The 27,932-nt window shown below is 46.2% G+C and overlaps 1 protein-coding gene across 4 annotated transcripts in view; it reads right to left on the reverse strand.

Annotated features, from left to right (window-relative positions):
• Window positions 1-27,932, reverse strand: part of pms1 (PMS1 homolog 1, mismatch repair system component) — a 128,883-nt gene that overhangs the window by 95,427 nt on the left and 5,524 nt on the right. For all 4 annotated transcript variants that reach the window (XM_085985873.1, XM_085985875.1, XM_085985874.1 and 1 more), the window contains exons 2-4: window positions 24,045-24,201; window positions 21,642-21,824; window positions 13,208-13,310 (exon numbers count right to left, since the gene is read on the reverse strand). In XM_085985873.1, coding sequence (XP_085841999.1) covers window positions 13,208-13,310; window positions 21,642-21,824; window positions 24,045-24,176 — 418 coding nt within the window. In that variant the 5' untranslated portion in view covers window positions 24,177-24,201. The remainder of the gene's footprint in view (window positions 1-13,207; window positions 13,311-21,641; window positions 21,825-24,044; window positions 24,202-27,932) is intronic.

The raw sequence follows: 27,932 nt of genomic DNA on the forward strand, positions 1-27,932 counted from the left end.
AAAGGACATACTTGTTCTCGAGTCAGTACAAAGAAGGTTCACTTGGTTAATCCCGGGGATGAGGGGATGGACATATGAGGAGAGGTTGAATAGATTGGGACTCTACTCATTGGAGTTCAGAAGAATGAGAGGCGATCTTATTGAAACATATAAGATTGTGAAGGGGTTGGATCGGGTGGATGCGGGGAGGATGTTCCCGATGATGGGCGAAACTAGAACTAGGGGGCATAGTCTTAGAATAAGGGGCTGCTCTTTCAAAACTGAGATGAGGAGGAACTACTTCACTCAGAGGGTGGTAGGTCCATGGAATATGCTGCCCCAAAAAGCTGTAGAAGCTACATCATTACATAAATTTAAAACAGAAATAGAGAGTTTCCTAGAAGTAAAGGGAATTGAGGGTTACGGGGAGCGGGTAGGAATTTGGACATGAGTCTAGGTTCGGATCGGTCATGGCCCTGTGGGTAGCGGAGCGGGCCCAGGGGCCGTGTAGCCTGATCCTGCTCCTATTTCGTGTGTCTAATTCTGTTAGATTCAGGAGATGGTTCTGTGATAGTAGATTGGCGGTTAGGATCAGATCAGCCATGATCTTATTGAATGGCGGAGCAGGCTCAAGGGGCCGATTGGCCAACTCCTGCTCCTATTTCTTATGTTCTTGGAACAGAGGGACCTTGGCGTGCATTTCCACAGATCCCTGAAGGTAGCAGGACAGGTAGATAAGGTGGTTAAGAAGGCATATGGGATACTTTCCTTTATTAGCCGAGGGATAGAATATAAGAGCAGGGAGGTTATGCTTGAACTGTATAAAACACTAGTTAAGCCACAGCTAGAGTACAGGAAACTTCGCGATATCCGGCACCGACGGGACCGAGCTGCTGCCGATCTATCAAAACTTCCGGATAGACCAGCGCTAATGTTGAAGGATACGGGGGTTTTCATCTCCGTATCTGACAACAAACACTGTTGGTTAGCAACAGCTTGTAAACACTCGGCCCGTACCTTGGAAGCGTCTCTGAAGCTGTTGCTAAGCTACAGAGATGCTTTCCAGAGCCTGACTGTTAAAAAAAAAAAATGCTAGAAGAAAAAAAACCTAACCAAAACGGCTGCTGATTTCTGCCGTTAGATCGAGGTTTCCAGACATACAACCTCCGGATAAACCAAAGTTTCCTGTACTGTGTACAGTTCTGGTCACAGGAAGGATGTGATTGTGCTAGAGAGGGTAGAGAGGAGATTTACAAGGATGTTGTCAGGACTGGAGTATTTTAGCTATGAGGAAAGATTGGATAGGCTGGGGTTGTTTTCTTTGGAACAAAGGAGGCTGAGAGACTTGATTTGAGGTGTACAAAATTATGAGGGGCCTAGATAGAGTGGATAGGAAGGACCTATTTTAAAAGAATCTAGGGAAGATAGCAGAGGCATTACTACGCATATTTAATAATTCATTAGAAAAAGGTAGAGTGCCAGAGGACTGGCGGACAGCTAGTGTAAGAAGGGGGATAGAACATGTCCAGGGAATTACAGATCAGTCAGCTTAACATCGGTGGTAGGAAAAATAATGGAATCTCTAAAAGGAGAAAATAGAAGAACATCTAGAAACCAAAAATATAATAATGAATAGTCAACATGGATTTCAAAAGGGAAAGTCTTGCTTAACCTACCTCATTGAATTTTTTGAAGAGGTAACAGAGAGAGTAGACAATGGTAATGCAGTAGATGTAATTTATCTGGATTTTCAAAAGGCCTTCGATAAGGTACCCCATAATAGACTGATGAACAAGGTCAGAGAATGTGGAGTCAGGGGACAAGTACAGGAAACTCTTTGGTATCCGGCAGCGACGGGACCAGCATGTTGCCGGTTGATCAAAAATTCTGGATGACGGAGAGGGTTATCTACAGAGGCTATTTTTAACAAAGAAAAAGAAAAAAATCAAGAAATGTGCAGTATACAGTAATTGGGTACTCACCTACAGAATGTTGTGTTAAATGGATGGTGGAAGATGCTTGATTAAGTACAGTACTGCCAGTTGAGGGTAATGCAATGCAATGACTACCAGCAGCGTGGGAGACACACAGTACCCCTGTAAAATGGCGGATCAGAAGAGACTACCGGCAGCGCGGGAAAGTCAGACTCCTGTTACAGGGGTATTGAGGTGTTCCGACTTCCGACAGCGCCAAGAGGCCGAGTAGTGGCAGTTTGGAGAACTACCCCCACTGACTAACTCGGCCACCGCAGGAGACTCGACTCCGACTCGGCAACATTGCCGGTTATTGAGGTGTTGTTTTCGGAGTGAGAATTTTGCCGGTTAAGAGAGAATTCCAGATATTTAGGTGCCGTTTAAACGAGAGTTTCCTGTAGCAGAATGGATTGCTGGTTGGCACCAGGACAGAAAGTAGAGAGTAGGAGTAAAGGGTAGCTATACACAGTGACAGAAGGTGGGCAGTGGTGTTCCACAAGGATCAGTCCTGGGACCACTGCTGTTCACAATTTACATTAACGATTTAGACTTAGGAATCAAAAACACAATTTCTAAATTTTTGGATGACACCAAATTAGGGGGGATAGTCAATACTGAGGAGGACTGCAACAAGTTACAGTACGACAGTAATAAGCTTGCAGAATGGGCACATAATTGGCAAATGAAGTTCAACACAGATAAATGGGAGGTACAGGTTGAGCGTCCAAAATCCAGAGTTCCGGAATCCGTAAAATGTTCCAGAATCCAGACACCCTGAGGGAGGATTACCAAAAGCGCAACCTGGGCCCAGGCATTTCCGGACTCGGCACGTGTTTCTGATGTCCGAAGTCCGGAAATATCGCAACCTGGGCTTGGGCGTTTCTGGGCTTCGGACATCAGAAACACATTCCGAAGTCCGGAAAAACCCAAAAACCAGCTCGGCCTCGATCCCGAAGTTGCCGGATTCAGGGTGTTCTACCTGTATTACATTTTGATAGGAAGAATAGGGAGGTCACTTATCACTTGGAGGGTGTGAGTCTAGATGGATAGAGGAACAAAGGGATCTAGGAGTACAAATACACAAATGACTAAAAGTTGCAACACAGGTTAGCAAGGCCATTAAAAAATGCAAACCAAGCACTAGGGTTTATTTCTAGAGGGATAGAATTGAAAAGTAGGGAAGTTATGCTAAACCTGTATCGAATCTTGGTTAGACCACACTTGGGGTACTTTTTTAAAATTCGTTTATGGGATGTGGGCGTCACTGGCAAGGCCAGCATTTATTGCCCATCCCCAATTGCCCTTGAGAAGGTGGTGGTAAGCCGCCTTCTTGAACCGCTGCAGTCCATGTGGTGAAGGTACTCCCACAGTGCTGTTAGGTAGGGAGTTCCAGGATTTTTACCCAGTGGCAATGAAGGATCGGCAATATACTTCTAAGTCAGGATGGTGTGTGACTTGGAGGGGAACTTGGAGGTGGTGGTGTTCCCATGCCCTTCTAGGTGGAAGAGGTCACAGGTTTGGAAGCCTTGGAGAGTTGCTGCAGTGTACCTTGTAGATGGTACACACTGCAGCCACGGTACGCCGGTGGTGGAGGAGGGAGTGAATGTTTAAGGTGGTGGATGGGGTGCCGATCAAGTGGGCTGCTTTGTCCTGGATGGTGTCGAGGTTCTTGAGTGTTGTTGGAGCTGCACTCGTCCAAGCAAGTGGAGAGTATTCCAACACACTCCTGGCTTGTGCCTTGTAGATGGTGGAAAGGCTTTGGGGAGGCAGGAGGTGAGGCATTCGCCGCAGTATATCTAGCCTCTGACCTGCTCTTGTTGCCACAGTATTTATGTGGCTGGTCCAGTTAAGTTTCTGGTCAATGATGACCCCCTGGATGTTGATGGTGGGGGATTCGGTGATGGTAATGCCTTTGAATGTCAAGGTTAGACTCTCGCTTGTTGGAGATAGTCATTGCCTGGCACTTCTGTGGCGCGAATGTCACCTGCCACTTATCAGCCCAAGTCTGAACACCGTCCAGGTCTTGTTGCATGCGGGCATGGACTGCTTCATTATCTGAGGAGTTGTGAATGGCACTGAACACACTGCAGTCATCAGTGAACATCCCCATTTCTGACTTTTTGTTGGAGGGAAGGTCATTGATGAAGCAGCTAAAGATGGTTGGGCCTAGGACACTGCCCTGAAGAACTCCTGCAGCGATGTCCTGGGGCTGTGATGATTGACCTTCAACCACCACAACCATCTTCCTTTGTGCTAGGTATGACTCCAGCCGGTGGAGAGTTTTTCCCCGATTCCCATTGACTTCAGTTTCACTAGGGCTCCTTGATGCCACACCCGGTGAAATGCTGCCTATAGTTCTGGTCGCCATATCATAAAAAGGATAGAGGCACTGGAAAGGGTACAGAGAAGATTTACAAGGATGATACCAGAAGTGCAAGGGTATACATATCAGGAAAGGATGAACAGGCTGGGTCTCTTTTCTCTTGAAAAGAGAAGGCTGAGGGGTGACCTAATAGAGGTCTTTAAAATTGTGAAAGGTTTTGATAGAGTAGATACAGAGAGAATGTTTCCACTTGTGGGGAAGAGCATAACTGGAAACCATCAATATAAGATAGTCACCAAGAAATCCCAATAGGGAATTCAGAAGAAACTTCTTTACCCAAAGAGTGGCGAGAATGTGGAACTCGCTGATATACCTATCAATTCCTCCAATAAAAGGCGAAGAGTTACGAAGGTGACTAAAGGTTTTTATTGACTAAATAACAGCCCACTCTCGTGGGTGATCCGATCCAAGCAGGAGGAATACCAGCCAGTCGCTCACCTTTATACCTGGCCTGGTGGGTGGAGCCAAGGCGGAGTCGGCAGTGGTCATCCCAGGTATAGCAGTGTGGCAAGAGGCGACCTCGTACCGTGATACAATAGTGGTCAGTGATACAGTTATAACGAACAGTGGTGAACAGTGCTAACGATAGTGAACGTGGTTTACCACATTCACCCCTTGTTTAGAATTAAGTCCGGCGGGGTGAAGTGTACTACCAATTCTGGTAGGTCAGTCTGTCCGGAGGCTTCGTAAGCCTCTCCGATCGCCGCAGCGGTGGTGTTGCCTTATCCGGTGCTGGTGCCTTATCCGGTGTTGATGCTGGTGTTTGCGTGGTCGGCGAGGGCTCGTGGGGTTCCGGCATGCCGTCTACCTGGACTGAGGTTGGGGGGGGTGGTGGCGGTGTTTCCGGATCGGCTGAGGGTGCGAGGTCTCGTAGGGAGACAGTGTCCTCCCGCCCGTCTGGGTACGCCACGTAGGCGTACTGGGGGTTGGCGTGCAGGAGGTTCACCCTCTCGACCAGGGGGTCCGTTTTATGGGTCCTCACGTGTTTCCGCAGCCAGACCGGCCCCGGGGCGGTCAGCCAGGTTGGTAGAGTGGTTCCCGTAGTCGACTTCCTGGGGAAAACGAACATTCGTTCATGGGGGGTGGTGTTAGTGGCCGTGCAAAGTAATGACCGGATGGAGTGCAGCGCTGTCGGGAGGACTTCTTGCCAGCGGGAGGTTGGGAGGCCCTTAGACTTTAAGGCTAAGAGGACGGCCTTCCATACCGTCGCGTTCTCTCTTTCCACCTGACCGTTACCTCTGGGGTTGTAGCTGGTGGTCCTGCTTGCTGCAATACCTCTCTCTAGGAGGAATTGCCGGAGTTCCTCGCTCATGAAGGAGGAGCCCCGGTCGCTGTGTATATAGTTCGGGAACCCGAACAAGGCGAAGAGGGCATTCAGGCACTTAATGACCGTGCTACTGGTCATGTCGGGGCAGGGGAAGGCAAAGGGGAAGCGGGAGTACTCATCAACGATGTTGAGGAAGTACACATTACGGTCAGAGGACGGGAGGGGCCCCTTAAAGTCGATGCTCAGGCGCTCGAAGGGGCGGGTGGCCTTGATCAGGCTTGCTCGGTCCGGCCTATAGAAGTGCGGTTTGCACTCCGCACAGGTCTGGCAGTTCCTGGTCATGGTCCTGACCTCCTCGATGGAGTAGGTCAGGTTGCGGGCCTTAATGAAATGGTAGAGTCTGGTGACTCCGGGGTGGCAGAGCTGGTCGTGGAGGGTCTGAAGCCTATCGATATGCGCGCTGGCGCATGTCATTCGTGAAAGGGCATCAGGGGATTCGTTCAGCTTGCCTGGCCGGTACAAGATCTCATAATCGTAGGTGGAGAGCTCGATTCTCCATCTCAAAATCTTGTCATTCTTGATTTTGCCCTTCAGCTTGTTATTAAACATGAAAGCCACCGAACGCTGGTCGGTGAGGAGGGTAAATCGTTTGCCTGCCAGGTAGTGCCTCCAGCGCCGTACTGCCTCCACGATCGCCTGGGCCTCTTTCTCGACCGACGAATGTCGGATCTCGGGGCCCTGTAGGGTCCTTGAGAAGAAGGCCACTGGCCTCCCCTCCTGGTTTAGGGTGGCGGCTAAGGCGAAGTCGGAGGCGTCGCTCTCCACCTGAAAGGGGATGGACTCGTCCACTGCGTGCATCGTGGCCTTGGCTATGTCTCCCTTAATGAGGGAGAAGGCCGCGCACGCCTCCTCCGTGAGGGGGAAGGAAGTGGCTTTCAGGAGGGGTCTGGCTTTGTCCGCGTAATTGGGTACCCATTGGGCATAGTAGGCGAAAAGCCCCAGGGTTCTCCTAAGTGCTTTAGGGCAGTGGGGGAGGGGTAGCTCCATGAGGGGGCGCATTCTTTCTGGGTCGGGGCCGATGATTCCGTTCTCCACTACGCAGCCGAGGATGGCAAGGCGCGTGGTGTTAAACACGCATTTCTCCTTATTGTAGGTGAGGTTCAGCCGTACGGAGGAATTTCTCCAGATTCGCGTCATGTTCCTGCTGGTCGCGGCCGCAGATAGTGACGTTATCTAGGTAGGGGAATGTAGCCTGCAGTTCGTTCTGGTCAACCATCTGGTCCATCTCCCTTTGGAAGACCGAGACCCCATTAGTGACACCGAAGGGGACCCTAAGGAAGTGGTATAGGCGCCCATTCGCCTCGAAGGCGGTATACTGGCGGTCCTCAGGGTGGATAGGGAGTTGGTGGTAGGCCGACTTCAGGTCGATGGTCGAGAATACTTTATACTGTGCAATCTGATTGACCATGTCAGATATGCGGGGGAGGGGGTATGCGTCCAGCTGGGTATATCTGTTTATGGTCTGGCTGTAGTCGATGACCAGGCGGTTTTTATCGCCGGTCTTTACGACTACGACCTGGGCACGCCAGGGGCTGCTGCTCCCCTCGATAATGCCCTCTTTCAGGAGGCGCCGCACCTCAGAGCTAATGAAGGCTCTGTCCCCGGCGCTATACCGCCTGCTTTTGGTAGCGACGGGTTTGCAGTCAGGGGTAAGGTTAGCAAACAGAGAGGGTGGCGGGACCTTGAGGGTGGAGAGGCTGCAGGTGTTACGCGGTGGGCGGTTTAACGTTTGCTGGTTGTTGACTGTGAGTGGGGGGAGGGGTCCACCGTATGCTAGGGTTACGCTTTGGAGGTGGGATTGGAAGTCCAGCCCTAGTAGGACGGCAGCGCAGAGATGGGGGAGGACGAGGAGTTTAAAGTTTTTATACTCCGTGCCCTTAACCGACAGGGTCACGACACAGTAGCCGCTGATGTCCGTGGCGTGGGACCTCGATGCCATCGAGATTCGGCTGCGCGTTGGTAGGACAGAGAGGGAGTAGTGGCTCACCGTGTCTGGGTGGATGAAGCTCTCCGTGCTTCCGCTGTCGAACAGGCAGGTCGTGGCGTGGCCGTTCACTTTGATGTCCATCATTGACTTGGACAGATGGTGCGGGCGGGCTTGGTCCAGGGTGACGGAAGCTAGTGTGTAGCTGAGCGAGTCGTTGTCATCTGCGGGCGAGGCGGTCGGGCGTGGTGAGTAAAATGGCGTCTCCCACGAGGTAGGGCCCCATGAGGCACTATTGGGGTCGGTTGCCTTAATCAAAGATGGCCGCCCCCATGACTCATGTGTGGGGATGCTGGCCTCAGTTGCCCTAAACAAAGATGGCCGCCCCCATGACTCATGTGTGGGGATGCTGGCCTCAGTTGCCCTAAACGAAGATGGCCGCCCCCATAGTTCGCATGCGGCACTGCTGGCCTCTGAGGATCCGCTCCTGCAGGCCTTGGAGAAGTGGCCTTTCTTCAGGCAGGTTCTACATATGGAGTTCTTGGCTGGGCAGCGCGACCTCGGGTGCTTCTCCTGGCCACAAAAAAAACAGCCGGCGGCCCGATCGCGGATGCCCGATGTCGGGGCCGGTGCCGGGGGTGGCGGGGCCGGTCGGGTCCGGGACGCCGACGCAGAGGTAGGTCCCGGGGGCGGCGCTGGGAAGGGTGCTGTGGTAGGGGTCGGGCCCGAGTCCCAGGGTCGCGAGCAGTACCTGGTGAATGCTTCCTGATCTTGGTGGGCCACTTCCAGGGAGATAGCGAGGGCTTCAGCTTTTTCCATGCTGAGGTCTTTAGCTTCCAGCAGTCTTTGCCGTGAGTACTCGGACCGTAGGCCTTTCAGGAATGCGTCGCGGATATTATCTTCAGTATTTTCGGCTGCCGACACCGATTTAAAGTCACAGTTCCTGGCGAGTGCATATAGCGCCTGTGAGAATTCGGCTACTGATTCTCCTGGCTGTTGCGGCCGTGATCTTAGGAGGTGCCTAGCGTACATGTAGTTTACCGGGGTCCGGTACTTCTGTTTCAGCAGGTTGATGGCGGTCTCGTAGGTAGTCATGTCCTCGATGAGAGTGTATACTCTCGGGCTCAGTTGTGCCTGCAGGACACTTAGTTTGGATGCCTGAGGGACGCTGGATTCTCTCAGGTATGATTCGAAGCAGACCAGCCAGTGTTTAAAGTCTGCGGCTGAGTTTGCTGCTCGTGGGTTCAGGTCCAGGTACGGCGGTCTGAGGGCTCGCAGCCAAGCTGGCTGGTGTGGCTGTGCTCCTGGGAGCTGCGCTGGTGGCTCCTCCGCCGGTTGTGACTCGTTGTCGGACATCATTAAATTTAGTCAATAAAATTGATATACCTATCAATTCCTCCAATAAAAGGCGAAGAGTTACGAAGGTGACTAAAGGTTTTTATTGACTAAATAACAGCCCACTCTCGTGGGTGATCCGATCCAAGCAGGAGGAATACCAGCCAGTCGCTCACCTTTATACCTGGCCTGGTGGGTGGAGCCAAGGCGGAGTCGGCAGTGGTCATCCCAGGTATAGCAGTGTGGCAAGAGGCGACCTCGTACCGTGATACAATAGTGGTCAGTGATACAGTTATAACGAACAGTGGTGAACAGTGCTAACGATAGTGAACGTGGTTTACCACACTCGCTACCACAGGGAGTGGTTAAAGCGAATAGTATAGATGCATTTAAGGTGCGGCTAGACAAGCATATGAGGGAGAAGGGAATAGAGGGTTCTGCTGATAGATTTAGATGAGGAAAGACGGGAGGAGGCTCATGTGGAGCATGGACTGGTTGGGGCGAACGACCTGTTTCTGTGCCGTATATCCTATGTAATCCTTTGTATTCCCCATAGCAGAGAGGTCAATAACCAGGGGGCATAGATTTAAAGTAATTGGTAAAAGGGTTAGAGGGGAGTTGAGGAGATCTTTTTTCACCCAGAGTGTGGTGGGGTCTGGAACTCACTGCCTGAAAGGGTGGTTGAGGCAGAAACCCTCATCACATTTAAAAGGTACTTGGAAATGCACTTGAAGTGCTGTAACCTACAAGGCTACAGACCAAGAGCTGGAAAGTGGGATTAGGCTAGATAGCTTTCTTTCAGTTGGCACAGACACGATGGGCCAAATGGCCTCCTTCTGTACCGTAAATTTCTATGATAATTAGGAAATAAATCTTATTATAATTTATGTTTAAATTATAGTCAATTCTGTCATTAAACACATGTAAAATCCAAAAATGTACTCTGCCCAAGAGGCCATGTAATTGAACTTTAAAGTGTTAATTTAACTTTATATTTTGCAAATATTACTAAGAGAACTGTATTGGAACTCTGATATTAAAACATTTCTAGAACTAGTGGATATCCCATGGCTTTGTCCATGGACACAGGGTGAAGTGAATTTTCCTCAGTGCATCTGTGATCCTGTAGGAATGGGTATGGTCATCTGCAGCTGCTGGACTTTATGACGCTCCATCTAGTGGTAGAAGCTTGAAGCTGCGGCATGACTATCACAGAATGACAATGCTCAAATAAGGATTGCATGTCATACAAATTTACAACAGTATTATAGATATATAAATAGAAAAGCTCAAAAATTGTGCATGTTTCAGAATCCACAAGATTAAAATACCTTCCAGTTGAGACATAAATAGCCTCTTAATTCCTTTATAATCTGCTTTTTGGTCTCCTGTGCATATCATTTCTGTACCACCTTTTAATAACTATCACATTTTCATGTTTTGAGACGATATACACGCGTCAGCCTTGGCTCAGTGGTAGCACTATTACCTATGGGTTAGAAGATTGCGGGTTTACGTCCCACTCCAGAGTCATGAGCACATAATCTAGGCTGACACTCCAGTGCAGTGCTGAGGGAGTTCTTCTTCTTAGGCAGTCCCTTGGAACCGAGGATGACTTGCTGCCACACTAAAAATGAGTTCTCAGGTGACTGATGAGTCCAATGCGGGACCTGCAGTCTCGGTCACAGGTGGGGCAGATGGTGGTTGAAGGGGCGGGTGGGTAGTGTGCTTGGGTTGACGTGCGCTCTTTCCGCTGTTTGCACTTGGCTTCCGCTTGCTCCCGGCGAAGAGACTCGAGGTGTTTGCCGCCTTTCCGGATGCTTCTCCTCCACTTTGTGCGGTCTTGGGCCAGGGATTCCCAGGTGTCGGTGGGGATGTTGCACTTTTTCCAAATGGCTTTGAGAGTGTCCTTGAAGCGTTTCCTCTGCCCACCTGGGGCTCTCTTGCCGTGTCGGAGCGCCGTGCAGAGCGCTTGTTTTGGGAGTCTTGTATTGGGCAAGCGGACAATGTGGCCCGTCCATCAGAGCTGATCGAGCGTGGTCAGAGCTTCGATGCTGGGGATGTTGGCCTGAGCAAGAACACTGACGTTGGTGCGCCTATCCTGCCAATGGATTTGCAGGATCTTGCGGAGGCAGCGTTGGTGGTACCTCTCCAGTGCTTTGAGGAGCCTGCTGTACATGGTCCATGTCTCTGAAGCATACAGGAGGGCGGGTATCACTACTGCTCTGTAGACCATGAGCTTGATGCTGGGTTTGAGGTCCTGGTCTTCAAACACTCTCTTCCTCAGGCGACCAAAGGCTGCACTGGCACACTGATGGTGGTGTTGGACTTCATCATCAACGTCTGCCCTTGTTGACAGTAGGCTCCCGAGGTATGGAAAGTGGTCCACGTTGTCCAAGGCCTCGGCATGGATTTTGATAATCGGGGAGCAGTACTGTGTGGCGGGGGCAGGTTGGTAGAGGACCTTTGTCTTACGGATGTTTAGTGTAAGGCCTATGCTCTCGTACGCTTCGGTGAAGGTGTTGACGATGGTTTGGAGTTCGGCCTCAGAGTGTGCGCAGATGTAAGCGTCGTCTGTATACTGTAATTTGATGACAGAGGATGGGACGACCTTGGATCTGGACTGGAGGCGACGGAGGTTGAACAGTTTCCCATTTGTTCTGTAGATTAGCTCCACTCCAGCGGGGAGCTTACTGAGGGCGAGATGGAGTATTGCAGCCAGGAAGATCGAGAAGAGCATTGGTGCAATGACATAGCCTTGCTTGACCCCAGTCCGTACGTGAATTGGGTCTGTGATGGATCCGTTAGTTGGGATCACGGCTTGCATGTCGTCGTGAAGCAGGCAGAGGATGGTGACAAACTTTTGAGGGCAGCCGAATTTGAGGAGGACACTCCATAATCCCTCACGGTTGATGGTGTCGAAGGCCTTTGCAAGGTCAAAGAAGGCCATGTACAGCGGTTGGTGCTGTTCCCTGCATTTCTCGTAGTTGATGCGTGGTGAAGATCATGTCCATTGTGCCCCTTAGTGGGCGGAAACCACATTGTGACTCTGGGAGGAGCTCTTCAGCCACTGGGAGAAGGCAATTGAGGAGGATTCTTGATGACTTTCCCTGTGGCAGACAGCAGGGAGACTCCTCTATAATTACCGCAATCGGACTTGTCACCTTTCTTGATGATGGTCACGATTACAGCATCTGAGATCTCCTGGCATGCTTTCCTCCTTCCAAATAAGAGAAATGAGTTCATGTATTCGCGCCAATAATGCTTCTCTGCCATGTTTTAGCGACTCGGCGGGGATGCCATCTGCTCCGGAGGCCTTGTTGTTCTTCAGTTGTCGGGTGGCCTTTTCAACCTCATGCCGGGCTGGGGTTATGCTGAGGTGGTGGCGGGTAGCATGCTGCAGGATGGAGTTGAGGACACTCGCGCCGAAGACAGCATCTCGGTTAAGGAGATCTTCGAAGTGCTCCTTCCAGCGGGCACTGACTGCCTCTCTGTCCTTGATGAGTACCTCTCCATTCTTGGCCCACAGTGGGAGTGCTGCACTGTCGGAGGTGCCATCTTTCAGATGAGACGCTAAACCGAATCTGCCCGCTCTAGTAGATGTAAAAGATCCCATGGCACTATTTGAAGAGGAGCAGGGGAGGTTTCCCCCAGTGTCCTGAACAATATTCATCCCTCAACCAACATCACTAAAACAGATTATCTGGTCATTATCTTATTGCTGTTTGTAGGACCTTGCTAGGTGCAATTTGACCGCGTTTTCCTACATTGCAACAGTGACTATACTTTTTTTTTTTATAAAAGTACTTCATTGGCTGTAAAGTGCTTTGGGACATCCTGAGGTTGTAACAATTATTACTATATAAATGCAAGTTATTTCATTTTATATTTTTTTAAATGACTACATAGAGCATAGAGATATAACAGAATCTCTGGAATCAGATAAAATTTGCAAATCATCTCACAACATACAATGTTATCTGAAGCCCCAAATTAATCTAGATCCTTATTATTGACATCCAAACATGCTAAATTTAAGACTAACATTAGAAAATTACAAAATTTTTATATACACTGCATGTTATGAATTTGATTTTTTGGTCAATGTTGCTTCAGGGTGCTTCCAGCTGTTAGTTATTTTTCAATTAATTACATTAAAATTTGCATTAATTCTTTTCAAAGTTTGTTACAACTGTTGAAGATCCAAAGTTAAGATCTGAACCCTCTGAAATACCAGACACGAAAGCGCACACACTCACATCCTCTATGTAAAAAAATTACAATACCTTGTCCCATGTGAGAAGGCTTCTGTGAAATGATGTGTCCAGCACTGTCCAATGTATACTGTGTACTCACTTCATCAGCAGTAGTCTTAGTGGTGACAATAGCCTTGGAAAAAGAAAAATGAAGCTGAATGGCATTTTATATTGTAAAACCTTTACAGGAATATTGAAGGCAATCCCCAATAACTCTGAGTAAATGCACTGCCTAGTGTAGTCCTGTACTAAGCAGACCAGGAGGGTCCCAGGTTTAATGGCTGGTTAATGCCAAATTGTGGGAATGTGTGTTGCAAGTAGCCTCAGTGTTCCTGGGTTAGAAAAAAGGATTTAGCTAGCAGTCCTGTCCTGATCACTATTCACTATGAAAAGCATGTGAAGGTCATGTGAAGTAGGATCAGGCTCAACTGTTAAGTACCACTGCCCCAGTCAAACAGCCTGCCAACACTAGCTGTCTAGTCTCACACATGAAGAATGTTGCCCGAACAAAGTGCCAGAGCGCCTGCGGGACTGGACCCCGGCACGAGTCGGCACCTGCGGGACTGGGCCCCGGCACCTGCGGGACTGGGCCCCGGCACCTGCGGGACTGGGCCCCGGCACCTGCGGGACTGGGCCCCGGCACCTGCGGGACTGGGCCCCGGCACCTGCGGGACTGTGACCCAGCACGAGTCGGCACCTGCGGGACTGAACCCCAGCACGAGTCGGCATCTGCAGCACTGTACCCCAGCACGAGTCAGTACCTGCAGCACTGTGACCCCAGCACAAATCTGTATCTGTGCGACTGTACCTCAGCACAAGTCAGCGACTTGAGCATCTGTGGGACTTAACCCCATCATGACAACACGTTGACTGTACCCGTGGGGCTATACCCCATCTGGGGTCAGCATTTGCAAGACTGTACCCCAGCATGAGTTAGTACCCTGCAAAGAGAATATTGGATGGAGGAAGGAGTAGAAATATTCAAGATACATTTTAATCTCTTACCTGCTTCGGCTAAGATTTGACTTTTTTTAAACTCGGCAGAGGCAGAAGTTCCTTAAAAAGGATACACGGCCTAAAATACTGTTGTAACTTACAATGGGTTCACAAATGACTTCAATTATTCCCAGGTTACACAGAATGTGCAATAACTCTTCAACCGTTTGAAAGCACTCAGAGGCTTCCACATGCCAGTGAGCTACTATTTCCAACAACTTGTGTGGCTGCTCATCATTTGCTTTAGTAAGAAAATGAGTTTAGTGGAAAGTTAGCAATAGCTTGGAAACAATGTCACAGAAATTCGGGTCCCGACGCGCGAGTACGCAAGGGGTACTCACGCGTAGGCCCAACAAAAGTGCCGGTTTCGTGCATGGGAAACCGGAACTTCCGTTCCCCTGAAAGAAGGGGTTAAGAGGTGGAACGCGTGCGCGGGAGAGGCAGCGCGTGCGCATTGAACTTATGGTTTTTTTCCAGGTTTCTCCGGGAAGGTAAGTCTCCAGAAATTAGACATGTAAAAAGCAGTCGCAAGGCCTGCTTTTAACAAGGTAAGTGGTGAATTAATTAAAATTAAAACATTTTTCCACAGGTTTATTATTTTTATATACTTTAAAGAAAGGCAAGTTTATTTTTAGCCCCGTTAGAAAATGTAACTAATTTTTTCAAAAATTTAAATTGTTTAAAATAGTTATTTCATGTAATTTATAGTTATTATAAAAATGTGATGCTTTTTTAAAAATTTATTTGACGTTTTAGTGATTTTTGGGGCTTATAGTATTTATAGGTTTGACAGCTCTTCCTGTCAAACTTATGAATGAAGCATTCCCTGCTGCCATTGGCTCTCCATGGCCCACGTGATCCCAGGGGACGCATCGAACTAACTGCGCCCCTGGGATACGCAAGCACTGCGCACCAGCAGCTGGACCAGGCCCCGGATCGGAATCCCACGCGGGCCCACAGCTCAAAGACCGGCGCGCTAGTTAAGTGCAGGTCGGGGGCTTGCAGCCGCGGGAAGCCCCCGACCCGAATTTCTGGGCCATTATCTTGGTCATCAAAATAGACATACTGTTCCATACAAATAAAAACAGGCTTTCAAAACTTTATTTAGGTTATAATTTTGAACTTTATTGAACCCCCACAAAAAAGACCCATCTAAAATAAAATAAGCCATGTAAGAAGATAAACATGTATTGATTAAGAAATTCCTTAATAATTAAGATTCCATCTCTGTTAGTAATTTTAAGAGAGGACCGGTGAAAAAAAATGAAAGAAATACAAAAAAAAAATATTATGCTAGCATGTGCTTTTTTGGGCAAAATTCCCAAGCTAAACTTCCCGTGGAAAATTTCCGGAAACTTTCCATCCCTTCGCAACCCTAGTACAAACAAAGGAGTGCACTAACAAATAGGGTCCAGGTAAGAAAAAATAAAAATAAGACAAATAGGGCCATAATACAAAAAAAATTAAGATGTCTAAAAATGTTAAAAAGACAAATCTAAAGGCATTGTATCTGAATGCATGAAGCATTCGTAATAAGGTAGACGAATTAACAGCACAAATAGATGTAAACGGATATGATATAATTGCGATTATGGAGACATGGCTGCAGGGTGACCAAGGCTGGGAGCTGAATATCCAAGGATATTCGATATTTAGGAAGGACAGGTGAAAAGGAAAAGGAGGTGGGGTGACCTTGTTAGTAAAGGATGAAATCAGAGCAATAGTGAGAAAGGATATTGGCTCAGAAAATCAAGATGCAGAATCAGTCTGGGTGGAGCTAAGAAGCACCATGGGGCAGAAAACATAGGTGGGAGTTGTCTATAGGCCTCCAAACAGTAGTGGTAATGTAGGGGATGGCATAAACAGGAAATTAGAGAAGCATGTAACAAGGGTACTACAGTAATCATGGGTAACTTTAATCTACATAGAGACTGGTCAAACCAAATTAGCAATAATACTGTGGAGTGTGTACAAGATGGTTTTTTAAACCAGTACGTTGAGAAGCCAACTAGGGAACAGGCTATCCTAGGTTGGGTATTGTGCAATGAGAAGGGGTTAATTAATAATTGTGTTGTGCGGGGTCCTTTAGGGAAGAGTGACCATAACATGATAGAATTCTTCATTAAGATGGAAAGCGAAGTAGTCCAATCCGAAACTAGGGTCCTAAATCTAAACAAAGGAAACTACGATGGTATGAGGATGAGTTGGCTATGATAGATTGGGGAGCTTCATTAAAAGGCATGACGGTGGATAGGCAATGGCTAACATTTAAGGAACAAAGGCATGAATTGCAACAGTTATACATTCCTTTCTGGCGCAAAAACACAAAGGGAAAAGCGGCCGAACCATGGCTAACAAAAGAAATTAAGGATAGTATTAGATCCAAAGAGGAGTCATATAAAAAGTTGCCAGAAAAAGTAGCAAGCCTGAGGATTGGGAGCAGTTTCGAGTTCAGCAAAAAAGGACCAAGAGATTGATCAAGAGGGGAAAAAGAGAGTAAACTTGCAAGGAACATAAAAGCAGATTGTAAAAGCTTCTACAAGTATGTAAAAAGAAAGATTTGAGAAAACAAATGTAGGTCCCTTACAGTCAGAAACGGGAGAATTTATAATGTGGAAACAAGGAAATGGCAGAGCAATTAAACAATTACAGTACTTTGATTCTGTCTTCACGGAAGAGGACATAAATAACTTCCCTAAATGCTAGGGAACCAAGGGTCTAGTGAGAAGGAAGAATTAAAGGAAATTAGTAAAAAAAAGTGCTGGAGTAATTAATGGGACTGAAAGCCGATAAATCCCCAGGGCCTGATAATCTGCATCCCAGAGTACTAAAAGAGGTAGCCATGGAAATAGTGGATGCATTGGTTGTAATCTTCCATAATCTATAGAATTTTGGAACAGTTCCTGCAGATTGGAGGGTGGCAAATGTAACACCACTATTTAAAAAAGGAGGGAGAGAAAACAGGGAACTACAGACCGGTTAGCCTAACATTAGTAGTAGGGAAAATGCTAGAGTCTATTATAAAGGATGTGATAACAGGAGAGAATATCAACAGGATTAGACAAAGTCAACATGGATTTATGAAAGGGAAATCGTGTTTGACAAACCTACTGGAGTTTTGTGAGGATGTAACTGGTAGAATAGATAAGGGAAAACCAGTGGATGTGGTGTATTTGGATTTTCAGAAGGCCTTTGATAAAGTCCCACATAAGAGGTTAGTATGCAAAATTAAAGCACATGGGATTGGGGGTAATATACTGGCATGGATTGAAAATTGGTTAACAGACAGGAAACAGAGAGTAGGAATAAATGGGTCTTTTTCGGGGTGGCAGGCGGTGACTAGTGTGATACAGCAGGGATCAGTGCTTGGGCCCCAGCTATTCACAATATATATCAATGATTTGGATGAGGGAACCAAATGTAATATTTCCACGTTTGCTGATGACACTAAACTGGGTGGGATTGTGAGTTGTGAGGAGGATGCAAAGAGGCTTCAAGGCGATTTAGACAAGTTGAGTGAGTGGGCAAATACATGGCAGATGCAGTATAATGTGGATAAATGTGAAGTTATCCACTTCGGTAGGAAAAACAGAAAGGTAGGAGTATTATTTAAATGGTGCTAGATTGGGAAATGCTGATGTACAAAGGGTCCTGGGTGTCCTTGTACACTAGTCACTGAAAGCAAACATGCAGGTGCAGCAAGCAGTTAGGAAGGCAAATGGTATGTTGGCCTTCATTGCAAGAGGATTTGAGTACAGGAGCAAGGATGTCTTACTACAGTTATACAGGGCCTTGGTGAGACCACACCTGGAGTACTGTGTGCAGTTTTGGTCTCCTTACCTAAGAAAGGATATACTTGCCATAGAGGGAGTGCAGTGAAGGTTCTCCAGACTGATTCCTGGGATGGCAGGACTGTCGTATGAGGAGAGATTGGGTCGACTAGGCCTGTATTGACTAGAGTTTAGAAGAATGAGAGGGGATCTCATTGAAACGTATAAAATTCTGACAGGGCTAGACAGACTGGATGCAGGGAGGAGGTTTCCCCTGGCTGGGGGTTCTAGAACGAGGGGTCACAGTCTCAGGATACGGGGTAGGACATTTAGGACTGAGATGAGGAGAAATTTCTTCATTCAGAGGGTGGTGAACCTGTGGAATTCTCTACCACAGAAGGCTGTGGTGTCCAAGTCACTGAATATATTTAAGAAGGAGATAGATAGATTTCTAGACACAAAAGGCATCAAGGAGTATGGGATGAGAGCGGGAATATGGTATTGAGATAGAGGATCAGCCATGATCATATTGAATGGCGGAGCAGGCTCAAAGCGCCGAATGGCCTACTCTTGCTCCTATTTTTCTGTTTTCTAGGGGATCGGCTTGTAATTTAATAATTGTTTCAAATCAAACATCAAAGTTTCGGAATGGCAAGATACCCCTCCGGTGTGGAGTCTCACTCAACAGGACCGCAGATTGGAGAAACAGGTATGGAAGTCAATTCATGGCAATCCTAATTTTCTGGTCATTTACTTTAATGGTTGAAAAATCAAGAGCATTACTGTTGTCTGATCTGCACTTCCGTCAGGCAAGACTGTCAGGAATAGAGGCTCATAATTTTTGCATTTATTGTATTAAACCTGTGGCATCCATGAACCTTGAATCAAAATTGTTTTAATCAGAGAATTGCATCAGTGCTTTATAACTGACAGGCAAGAAAGAAAGAAAGACTTGCATTTATATAGCGCCTTTCATGACCACCGGACATCCCAAAGCACTTTACAGCCATTGAAGGACTTTTTGAAGTGTAGTCACTGTTGTAATGTAGGAAATGCGGCAGACAATTTGCGCACAGCATCCCAGAAACAGCAATGTGATAATGACCAAATAATCTGTTTTAATGATGTTAATTGAGGGATAAATATTGGCCAGGACACTGGGGATAACTCCCCTGCTCTTCTTCGAAATAGTGGCATGAGATCTTTTACGTCCACCTGAGAGAGCAAATGGGGCCTCGGTTTAACATCTCATCCAAAAGACAGCACCTCCGATGGTGCAGCACTCCCTCAGTACTGCACTGGAATGTCAGCCTAGATTGTTGTACTCATGGCTCTGGAGTGGGACTTGAACACAACCTTCCGACTCAGAGGTGAGGGTGCTACCAACTGAGCCATGGCTGACACAGGTGGTGCAATGAGTGGAATAATACATTTTGTCATACTAGGAACTGTTGTGCATCTCCTTGGGGTTAGCTCAGGAGCAGTCATCAAAAAGACCTTGTAATGGTTCCCTGCTTACACTCCAAACCAGGAAGTGGTGCTTCACACTACAGAAACAGTACCTTAGACTGCTGCTAATCTATAGATACCAGTATGTGTATACTGCTTTGCACAGCTGGCAGTCCTAGTTATATTGCTGGCTGCTCCTCACATTGAGCTCAATGGCAAAGAAGTACTGGGCATACATGCTTGGACACATGTAGAGGTCGACTCTCTGGGTAACTAATCCTTAATGTTACTAGAGCGCAAGCAATTGCATTGCTTCTCTCATGTGTATTAAAGAGAGTCAAAAGGTTATTTTCAAAATATGACAGCACCAGGATTTAATTTTTTTTTTTAATTCATTGATGGGATGTGGGCGTCGCTGGCTGGCTAGGCCTGCATTTAGTGTCCATCCCTAATTGCCCTCGAGAAGATGGTGGTGAGCCGCCTTCTTGAACCGCTGCAGTCCATATGGTGTAGGTACACCCACAATGCTGGGTGTACCTACACCATATGGGAGTTCCAGGATTTTGGCCCAGCGACAGTGAAGGAACGGCAATACAGGTCCAAGTCAGGATGGTGTGTGGCTTGGAGGGGAACTTGTAGGTGGTGATGTTCCCATGCGTCTGCTGCCCTTGTCCTTCTAAGTGGTAGAGGTCGCGGGTTTGGAAGGTGCTGTTGAAGGAGCTTTGGCGAGTTGCTGCAGTGCATCTTGTAGATGGTACACACTGCAGCCACAGTGCGCCAGTGGTGGAGGGAGTGAATGTTGAAGGTGGATGGAGTGCCAATCAAGCGGGCTGCTTTATCCTGAATGGTGTCGAGCTTCTTGAGTGTTGTTGGAGCTGCACTCATCCAGGCAAGTGGAGAGTATTCCATCACACTCCTGACTTGTGCCTTGTAGATGGTGGAAAGGCTTTGGGGAGTCAAGAGGTGAGACACTTGCCGCAGAATTCCCAGCTTCTGGCCTGCTCTTCTAGCCACAGTATTTATATGGCCGGTCCAGTTCAGTTTCTGATCAATGGTAACCCCCAGGATGTTGGTAGTGGGGGATTCAGCGATGGTAATGCCATTGAATGTCAAGGGGAGATGGTTAGAGTCTCGCTTGTTGGAGATGGTCATTGCCTGGCACTTGTGTGGTGCGAATGTTACTTGCCACTTGTCAGCCCAAGTCTGAATGTTGTCCAGGTCTTGCTGCATATGGACACGGACTGCATCAGTATCTGACGAGTCTCGAATGGTGCTGAACAGTGTGCAATCATCAGCGAACATCCCCACTTCTGACCTTATGATGGAGGGAAGGTCATTGATGAAACAGCTGAAGATGGTTGGGCCTAGGACACGGCCCTGAGGAACTCCTGCAGTGATGTCATGTGATTGAGATGAATGACCTCCAACAACCACAGCCAACTTCCTTTGTGTTAGGTATGATTCCAACCAATGGAGAGTTTTCCCCTTGATTCCCATTGACTTCAGTTTTGCTAGGGCTCCTTGATGCCACACTCGATCAAATGCTGCCTTGATGTCAAGGGCAGTCACTCTCACCTCACCTCTTGAGTTCAGCTCTTTTGTCCATGTTTGGACCAAGGCTGTAATGAGGTCAGGAGCTGAGTGGCCCTGGCGGAACCCAAACTGGGTGTCAGTTAGCAGGTTATTGCTGAGTAAGTGCCGCTTGATAGCACTGTCGACGACACCTTCCATCACTTTGCTGATGATTGCGAGTAGACTGATGGGACGGTAATTGGCCAGATTGGATTTGTCCTGCTTTTCGTAGACAGGACAAACTTGGGCAATTTTCCACATTGCCGGATAGTTACATTACAACCGGTGTGAACTTTTCATAGAACGATACAGCACAGGAGGCCATGCGGCCCATTGTGCCCATGCCAACTCTTTGAAAGAACGATCCAATTTTCCAATTAGTCCCACTTCCCTGCTCTTTCCCCATAGCCCTGCACATTTTTCATCCCTCCCATGCAGGAAGCAACTGTTTTTTTTCTTGGTGTCTTTTGATAGCCGCACAACTAAAAATGCCAATTTTGTAGAATGAGGGAACTGAATTTCTTAGCAATTCATAGTGCCACAAGTTGGCACCCTGACACACTACACCACAGCATAAGTTAATTGTTAGTTTGTTGATAATCAACACCCTGAATTGCTACCAAAGCAATCTGAATGTGGCAGCCTTGATAGTGTTCAATAAACTATCAGTTTCTTACCTCAGACACAGCACAGATAGAACCCAAAGCTTCACCACGAAATCCATACGTTGCTAGAGCTTCCAAGTCCTCATGATGACTGATTTTAGACGTGTAATGTTTGAGTCCCATGACAGGGGTATCAACAGCTTTGATTCCATCGCCATTGTCTCGTACTTCTATCTTGTCAAACCCATTGTTTTCCTGTTTCATATACAGACAAGAGGCATGAATGGTTATTTTAACTTTACTATAAATTTAAATTTTACTATAAATTTAAATTAAGTTTATCAAGAATAGATGCAAAACCCGCTTCAAATGCAGCAAATGAGTCCTGGTTACAAAGTACTCAACAACCAAACAGCTTACTAGACTAATAGTGAAGACTTTTAATACCAAAAAGATACACCACAAAAGAGAATGCTGCAATGCACATGTGTATCTCATGTGAATATTCAGTATAATGAATAAACTTGCAGGAGACATCACTAAATTCTGGACCAATATCCCATTTTGCATTTGAGTGTACTTGGGAGACAAGATGGAGAACACTCAGTTCAAGCATAATTGCTGCACGTAGAGAACAGTAAATGTGTGGAATAGCCTACCAGGAGAGGCAGTGAAAATAGGGAATTAAAGAAGTTTTATGAGGGTGATGGATAAATGTTTGGTGGATAGGACTACTGAAAGACATCAAAGGTGAGGTGGGATAAAACGTCTGTGACCTTTGAGACCAGCCAATTAGTTGGAGATGGTTGCTTCCAGTCCTCTGTTGTCTTATCTTCCCAAGGAAATTGGGATATACCCAGCGAGGGGGGGTGGAATTAGCTTAAGTCTGCCTATTAAGGCGTTATGAGTTACCATGCTCCCCAAGAATGCGCTTGATTGCCCGAGGAGCCGGTGAGGAATTTCTACTAATTGAAATTGACCACAGGTTTTTCTTTGTCTCACCCAGGTGCCTAACGTGTGGGTGGGTGGTGGCCAAGACGTCACCATCTAATGGATAGGGTGAACTTGGTTCCAAGCTGCAAGTGTGGTGTACCAGGCACAAAATCCTGAAAACAGTAGTGGGGCAAAGAGCAGTAGATGTGGCTGCGATGCTATCACACTGTACAATCTTCTTCTTCTTAGGCAGTCCCTCGGAACCGAGGATGACTTGCTTCCACATTAAAAATGAGCTCGCATGTGACTGATTAGTCCAATGCGGGACCTACAGTCTCTGTCACAGGTGAGGCAGACGGTGGTTGAAGGGGCGGGTGGGTGGGGTGCTTGGGTTGACATGCGCTCCTTGTGCTGCCTGCACTTGGTTTCCGCTTGCTCCCGGCGAAGAGACTCGAGGAGTTCGGCGCCTTCCCGGATGCTTCTCCTCCACTTTGTGCGGTCTTGGGCCAGGGATTCCCAGGTGTCGGTGGGGATGTTAAAGTTCAAGGAGGCTTTGAGGGTGTCCTTGAAGCGTTTCCTCTGCCCACCTGGGGCTCTCTTGTACCACCTACAATACTAGGTGGTACAGTAACATCCAACACACTAGTGGCATTAATCATCGGATTTATTATGACAGATCTTGTGTCATACAAAAAACACTGAAAGGCCATAACTAGGCACTTTTCTAGAACAAAGATTCAGTTAAAGAAAAATATTAATTTATTGTAATTCCTTAATAATTGATAAATGTAAGGTATCAAATATTAGGATATACTTGTTCCTGTGGGTGATACCAGCAAAGGCACTGGAATCTCATTGATCACCTATTATTCTTAGGAGGTCATCGAGTTCATAAGGTTACAAATATTTTAATATGTCATTTTATTTTCACTGGTGTTCAGTATCAATGCGAAGGATTGTACAGATGACATTATAGTATTGGAGTCAATTGCATAAATCATATTTTGACAAAATAACCTACAAAGTGCAATCTACAAATTTCTTTGATGCTGCATTCAGAGTTGGTAAGTAATAAAAACAGCCAAATTCAATGATAAAATAATGATTGTTCAAACATTAATTACTAACCACTGAGTTAGTATTTCTGACTTATAGAAATTTTTCTCAACTTAACTTGGAAAATAATATACATTTTTAGTAAACCTTCTCTAATAAAGCTAACAATCTAGACATACATGCTACAAAACCTGGTTTTCACTACCTATAGGAATGGAATTCTCCATAAATATGTTCACACAAGGTCTCAGAGAACTCAAGTAATGGTGTCATTACTGGAATCTTATTGAAAAGATCTGGTACAATTCCTACTAATTTTAGGCACTTTCCAAATGTCAGTACATGAACTAATTTGGGACAGCACTCTGGGGGAAGAAAAGTGGGTTTTTTTTGTCAATCACTTTCATTTCTACATACACAGAATTTTGTGATTTTTGCTGAGCTAAAATGAATCTTGACTGGGAAAATAAAAGCAATGCCACTTACTAATTTTACTTCAATGCTTGTTGCATTAGCATCCAAGGAGTTTTCCACAAGCTCCTTCACTACATTAACAACGGAGGATATTGTCTGAGAGCTCGAAAGAAGTCGAACAGTGTCCGGTGGTAGCTGCTGCATGTTGACTTACCGAACCAACTCAAGCCTGTAATAAGATGTATTGGTTACAAGAAAATATGGGTAGCTGATGCAGAAATTATTCTCCTTCTCCCATTATACTGGCAGTAAAGTTCCATTCATTGCTAATCTACTCTTGTTGAGAACACAAATCATTTTGTGAACACAGAACTGGTTCCTCTGCTCATCATTGAGCCCCAGTTATAGGCTAGAAGGAACCCAGAGCAAAATACAGATAATAGAGGTATAAGTACACAGCAACATTTACGTGCTGAAATTACCCCCACTGTATTAAAACATTGCAATTCCTTCTCAGTAGATGGAGTTACAAACTTTAGAAATAAGTACTTAAAGTTTTTTTCATCTACAGGCCAAGAGAACCAGGTTTACAGCTGTAGCTTTAATTAGCAGCTGTGGAACAAGGCATTCTGTGAGAGAAATTGATTTGCAAAATTTTTCCTTATGTTTATTGATCATTACAAAATATTTTTTGCCAGTTTTGCTAGCCAGGAGCATGGCAAGTAAGCTATGTGGAGAGACTAGAGAAGCTGGGATTGTTGTCCTTAGAATAGAGACGATTAAGGGGAGATTTTAAAAGAGGTGTTTAAAATTATGAAATGTTTTGATAGAGAAAATAAGCAGAAACTGTTTCCACCGGCAGGAGGGTCAGTAACCAGAGGACACAGATTTAAGCTAATTGGCAAAAGTACCAGATGCGAGATGAGGAGAAATCTTTTTCGCAGTGAGTTATGATCTGGAATGCACTGTTTGAAAGGAAGCAGATTCAATAGTAACTTTCAAAAGGGAATTGGATATATACTTGAAAAGCAAAAAGAAACTGCAGGGCTATGGGGAAAGAGCAGGGAAGTGGGACTAATTGGGTAGCTCTTTCAAAGAGCCGGCAAAGGCATAGTGGGTCAAATGGCCTCCTTCAGTCCTGTAGGATTCTAATTTGCTCCCAGGTTACTGAAGCTAATTATCTGCTGTATCGTGTGCAACGGGGCTGGATCTTCTAACTTTACTTCCCTCCCCATGGGTGGGGGTGAAAAAATTTCTTGCTCCCATTTGGCACCTTCCTTGATATAATGAATTAATCTAATTTCAGGTTATGAGATATAGCCAGTGTGAACATACATTTCACACACTCTGCAAAATGAAATATGAAAAAAGATTACAATACATGCCAGCCACATGATGGTGAGACAACTCCATCCAACTGTCTCATCTGGTTGGCATTGCTCATTTATTTTCCTAATACTGCATTATTTCTCTCTAAAGTTATTCACAGAGGTTCATTTCCACTGGCTATTCCAGCACTTTGAGAACTGTATGCAGTTTCACAACTTGTTTAGGAGAAGCAATTTACTGTAATTAATTATAAGCCGGTATAAACCTCAGCTAAGTAGATACATTCTCTTTCTACTCCTCCAACCAAACCAGTAACACTCCACATGCTATAAAATGTTGAGTGGAGCCTATTTAAGATTAATTCTAGTTTACTTTACCTGACAATAGATATTACTTCACTCAGTAATCAATGCAAGGATTTGTTTTACAAACAGACAGTTTTTGAACAGACTATATGTGGCCTTTTTAAGCTGGAGATGTGCAAATATAGGTTGCAACTCATAACAACTGGTCACTGTTGATAGATTATCTAGATTCACTATTTATTACTGACTTTTTTCAAAATATGCTGAAGATGTTTAGTGTAAATTTAAAAACTATTACACCCACCCTCTCTCAAATCACTACATGAATAGGAGACTGTGAACCATCGGAGATGGAGTTCAATGTGGGAAAAGTGCGAGGTCATCCACTTTGGGTCTAAGAAAGGTAGATCAGAGTATTTCCTAAATGGCAAGAAGCTAGGAACAGTGAATGAGCAGAAAGATTTAGATGTCCAAGTACAGAAATAATTTCAAAGGCTAATGGATGTTGGCCTTTATCTCAAGAGGGATGGAAGTTCTGTTACAGCTGCAGAGAGCTCTGGTTAGACCCCATCTGAATTACTGCAGTAAGCTCTGGGAACCACACCTCAGGAAGGATATATTGGCCTTGGAGTGGGTGAAGCAGATTCACCAGAATGATACTGGAGCTAAAATGAGGACAGGTTGCATAGACTAGGCTTGTCTTCCATTAAATATAGATTAACGGGTGATCTAATTGAAGTGTTTATGATTAAAGGATTTGGTATGGTAGAGAGAAACTATTTCCTCTGGTGGGAGAGTCCAAAACAAGGGAGGCATAACCTTAAAATAAGAGCTAGGCCGTTCAGGGGTGATGTCAGAAAACACTTCTTCACACAAAGGAAATCTGGAACACTTTCCCCAAAATGCTGTTGAGGATAGGTCAATGGAAAATTTCAAAATTGAGATTGATATTTTGTTAGGCAAGGGTATTAAGGGTTACGGAACCAACCCGGGTAGGGGAGTTAAGATACAGATCAGCCATGATCTAATTGAATGGCTGAATAGGCTCGAGGGGCTGAATAGCCTACTCAAAGTTCCTATGTGCACTTCCAGTAAATCTTAGCAAAGCAATAGTCAAAGCTGTTGGTTTGTTTAATTCTCGTTGACACGGTTATTGTTTTAATGAAATTATTTTTTTTCCAGAAAGATCCTGTTCATATAGGGATTAGATTGATAAGACAGTGGTACAGGAATGAAGGCAGATTGCTATTTTAAATGGGATTTAATTTTTGGACTGTACCATTTCATAACCCATGAAGCATGACCGTGCAGACCTGAGCGGGAGCTGTGGCAGCAGCGTAGAGGGAGCGGAGCGGAGCGGACCTGAGCGGGAGCTGTGGCAGCAGCGTAGAGGGAGCGGAGTGGAGCGGCAACCTAACAACAAAAGGAGTGACGTCACAGGACTGCAGGGAGGTGATTGGGGTGAGTATTACAGCTCTTTTGGTCTCTAGGTTAGGTAAGTGGATTAAATTCAGAACTGGGAGAGTATTAACTACCATAACCTTATTAATAACTTAAACTAAATTAACTAATTCAAACTAAAATAATCATTTGAATAAAAATTGTAACTAATTATTTAAATAAAATACGGTTAGATAGAGATGGCAGTGCAGGAGGTGTGTTGTAACTGCAGCATGTGGGAGCTGGTAGAGACCAATGAGATCCTAAACAACCACATCTGCAGTAAGTGCCTGCAGCTCAAGGAACTTCGGCTCAGAGTTGTTGAGCTGGAGTCCGAGCTGCAGACATTGCGATGCATCAGGGAGGGGGAAGAGTTACCTGGACACTTTGTTCCAGGAGGCAGTAACACCCCTTAGGTTAAGTAGTATTTTAGAGTTGGTCAATGGTAAGGGACAGGAGGGTGTGACTGCGAGTCAGGAAGGTATGGGGACCCAGGATATAGTGCTGGAGCAGCCTCAGCCCAAAGGTATGAGGTACTTGCTACCTGTATGGATGAGAACAATGATTGCAGGGAGGATGGGCAAACTGACCACAGCACCATGGTACAGGAGGCCATTCAAGTGGGGGGGGGGGGGGGGGGGGAGTAAAAAGGAATGTGGTAGTGGTAGGTGACAGTAGACACGGGGATAGATACTGTTCTCTGCAGCCGTGACAGGGAGTACCAAAGGCTGTGTTGCCTGCCCGGTGAGGGTTAAAGACATCTCCTCGCGGCTGGAAAAGAACTTGGAGTGGGAGGGGGAGGATCCAGTTGTCGTGGCCCATGTAGGAACCAACGACATAGGTAGAACTAGGAATGAGGTTCTGCTGAGAGAGTTTGAGGAGTTGG

This window comes from Somniosus microcephalus, chromosome 4 (genome assembly GCF_052327205.1).
Source record: "Somniosus microcephalus isolate GS21.2 chromosome 4, FLI_Smic_1.0, whole genome shotgun sequence".
Lineage (NCBI taxonomy): Eukaryota > Metazoa > Chordata > Chondrichthyes > Squaliformes > Somniosidae > Somniosus > Somniosus microcephalus.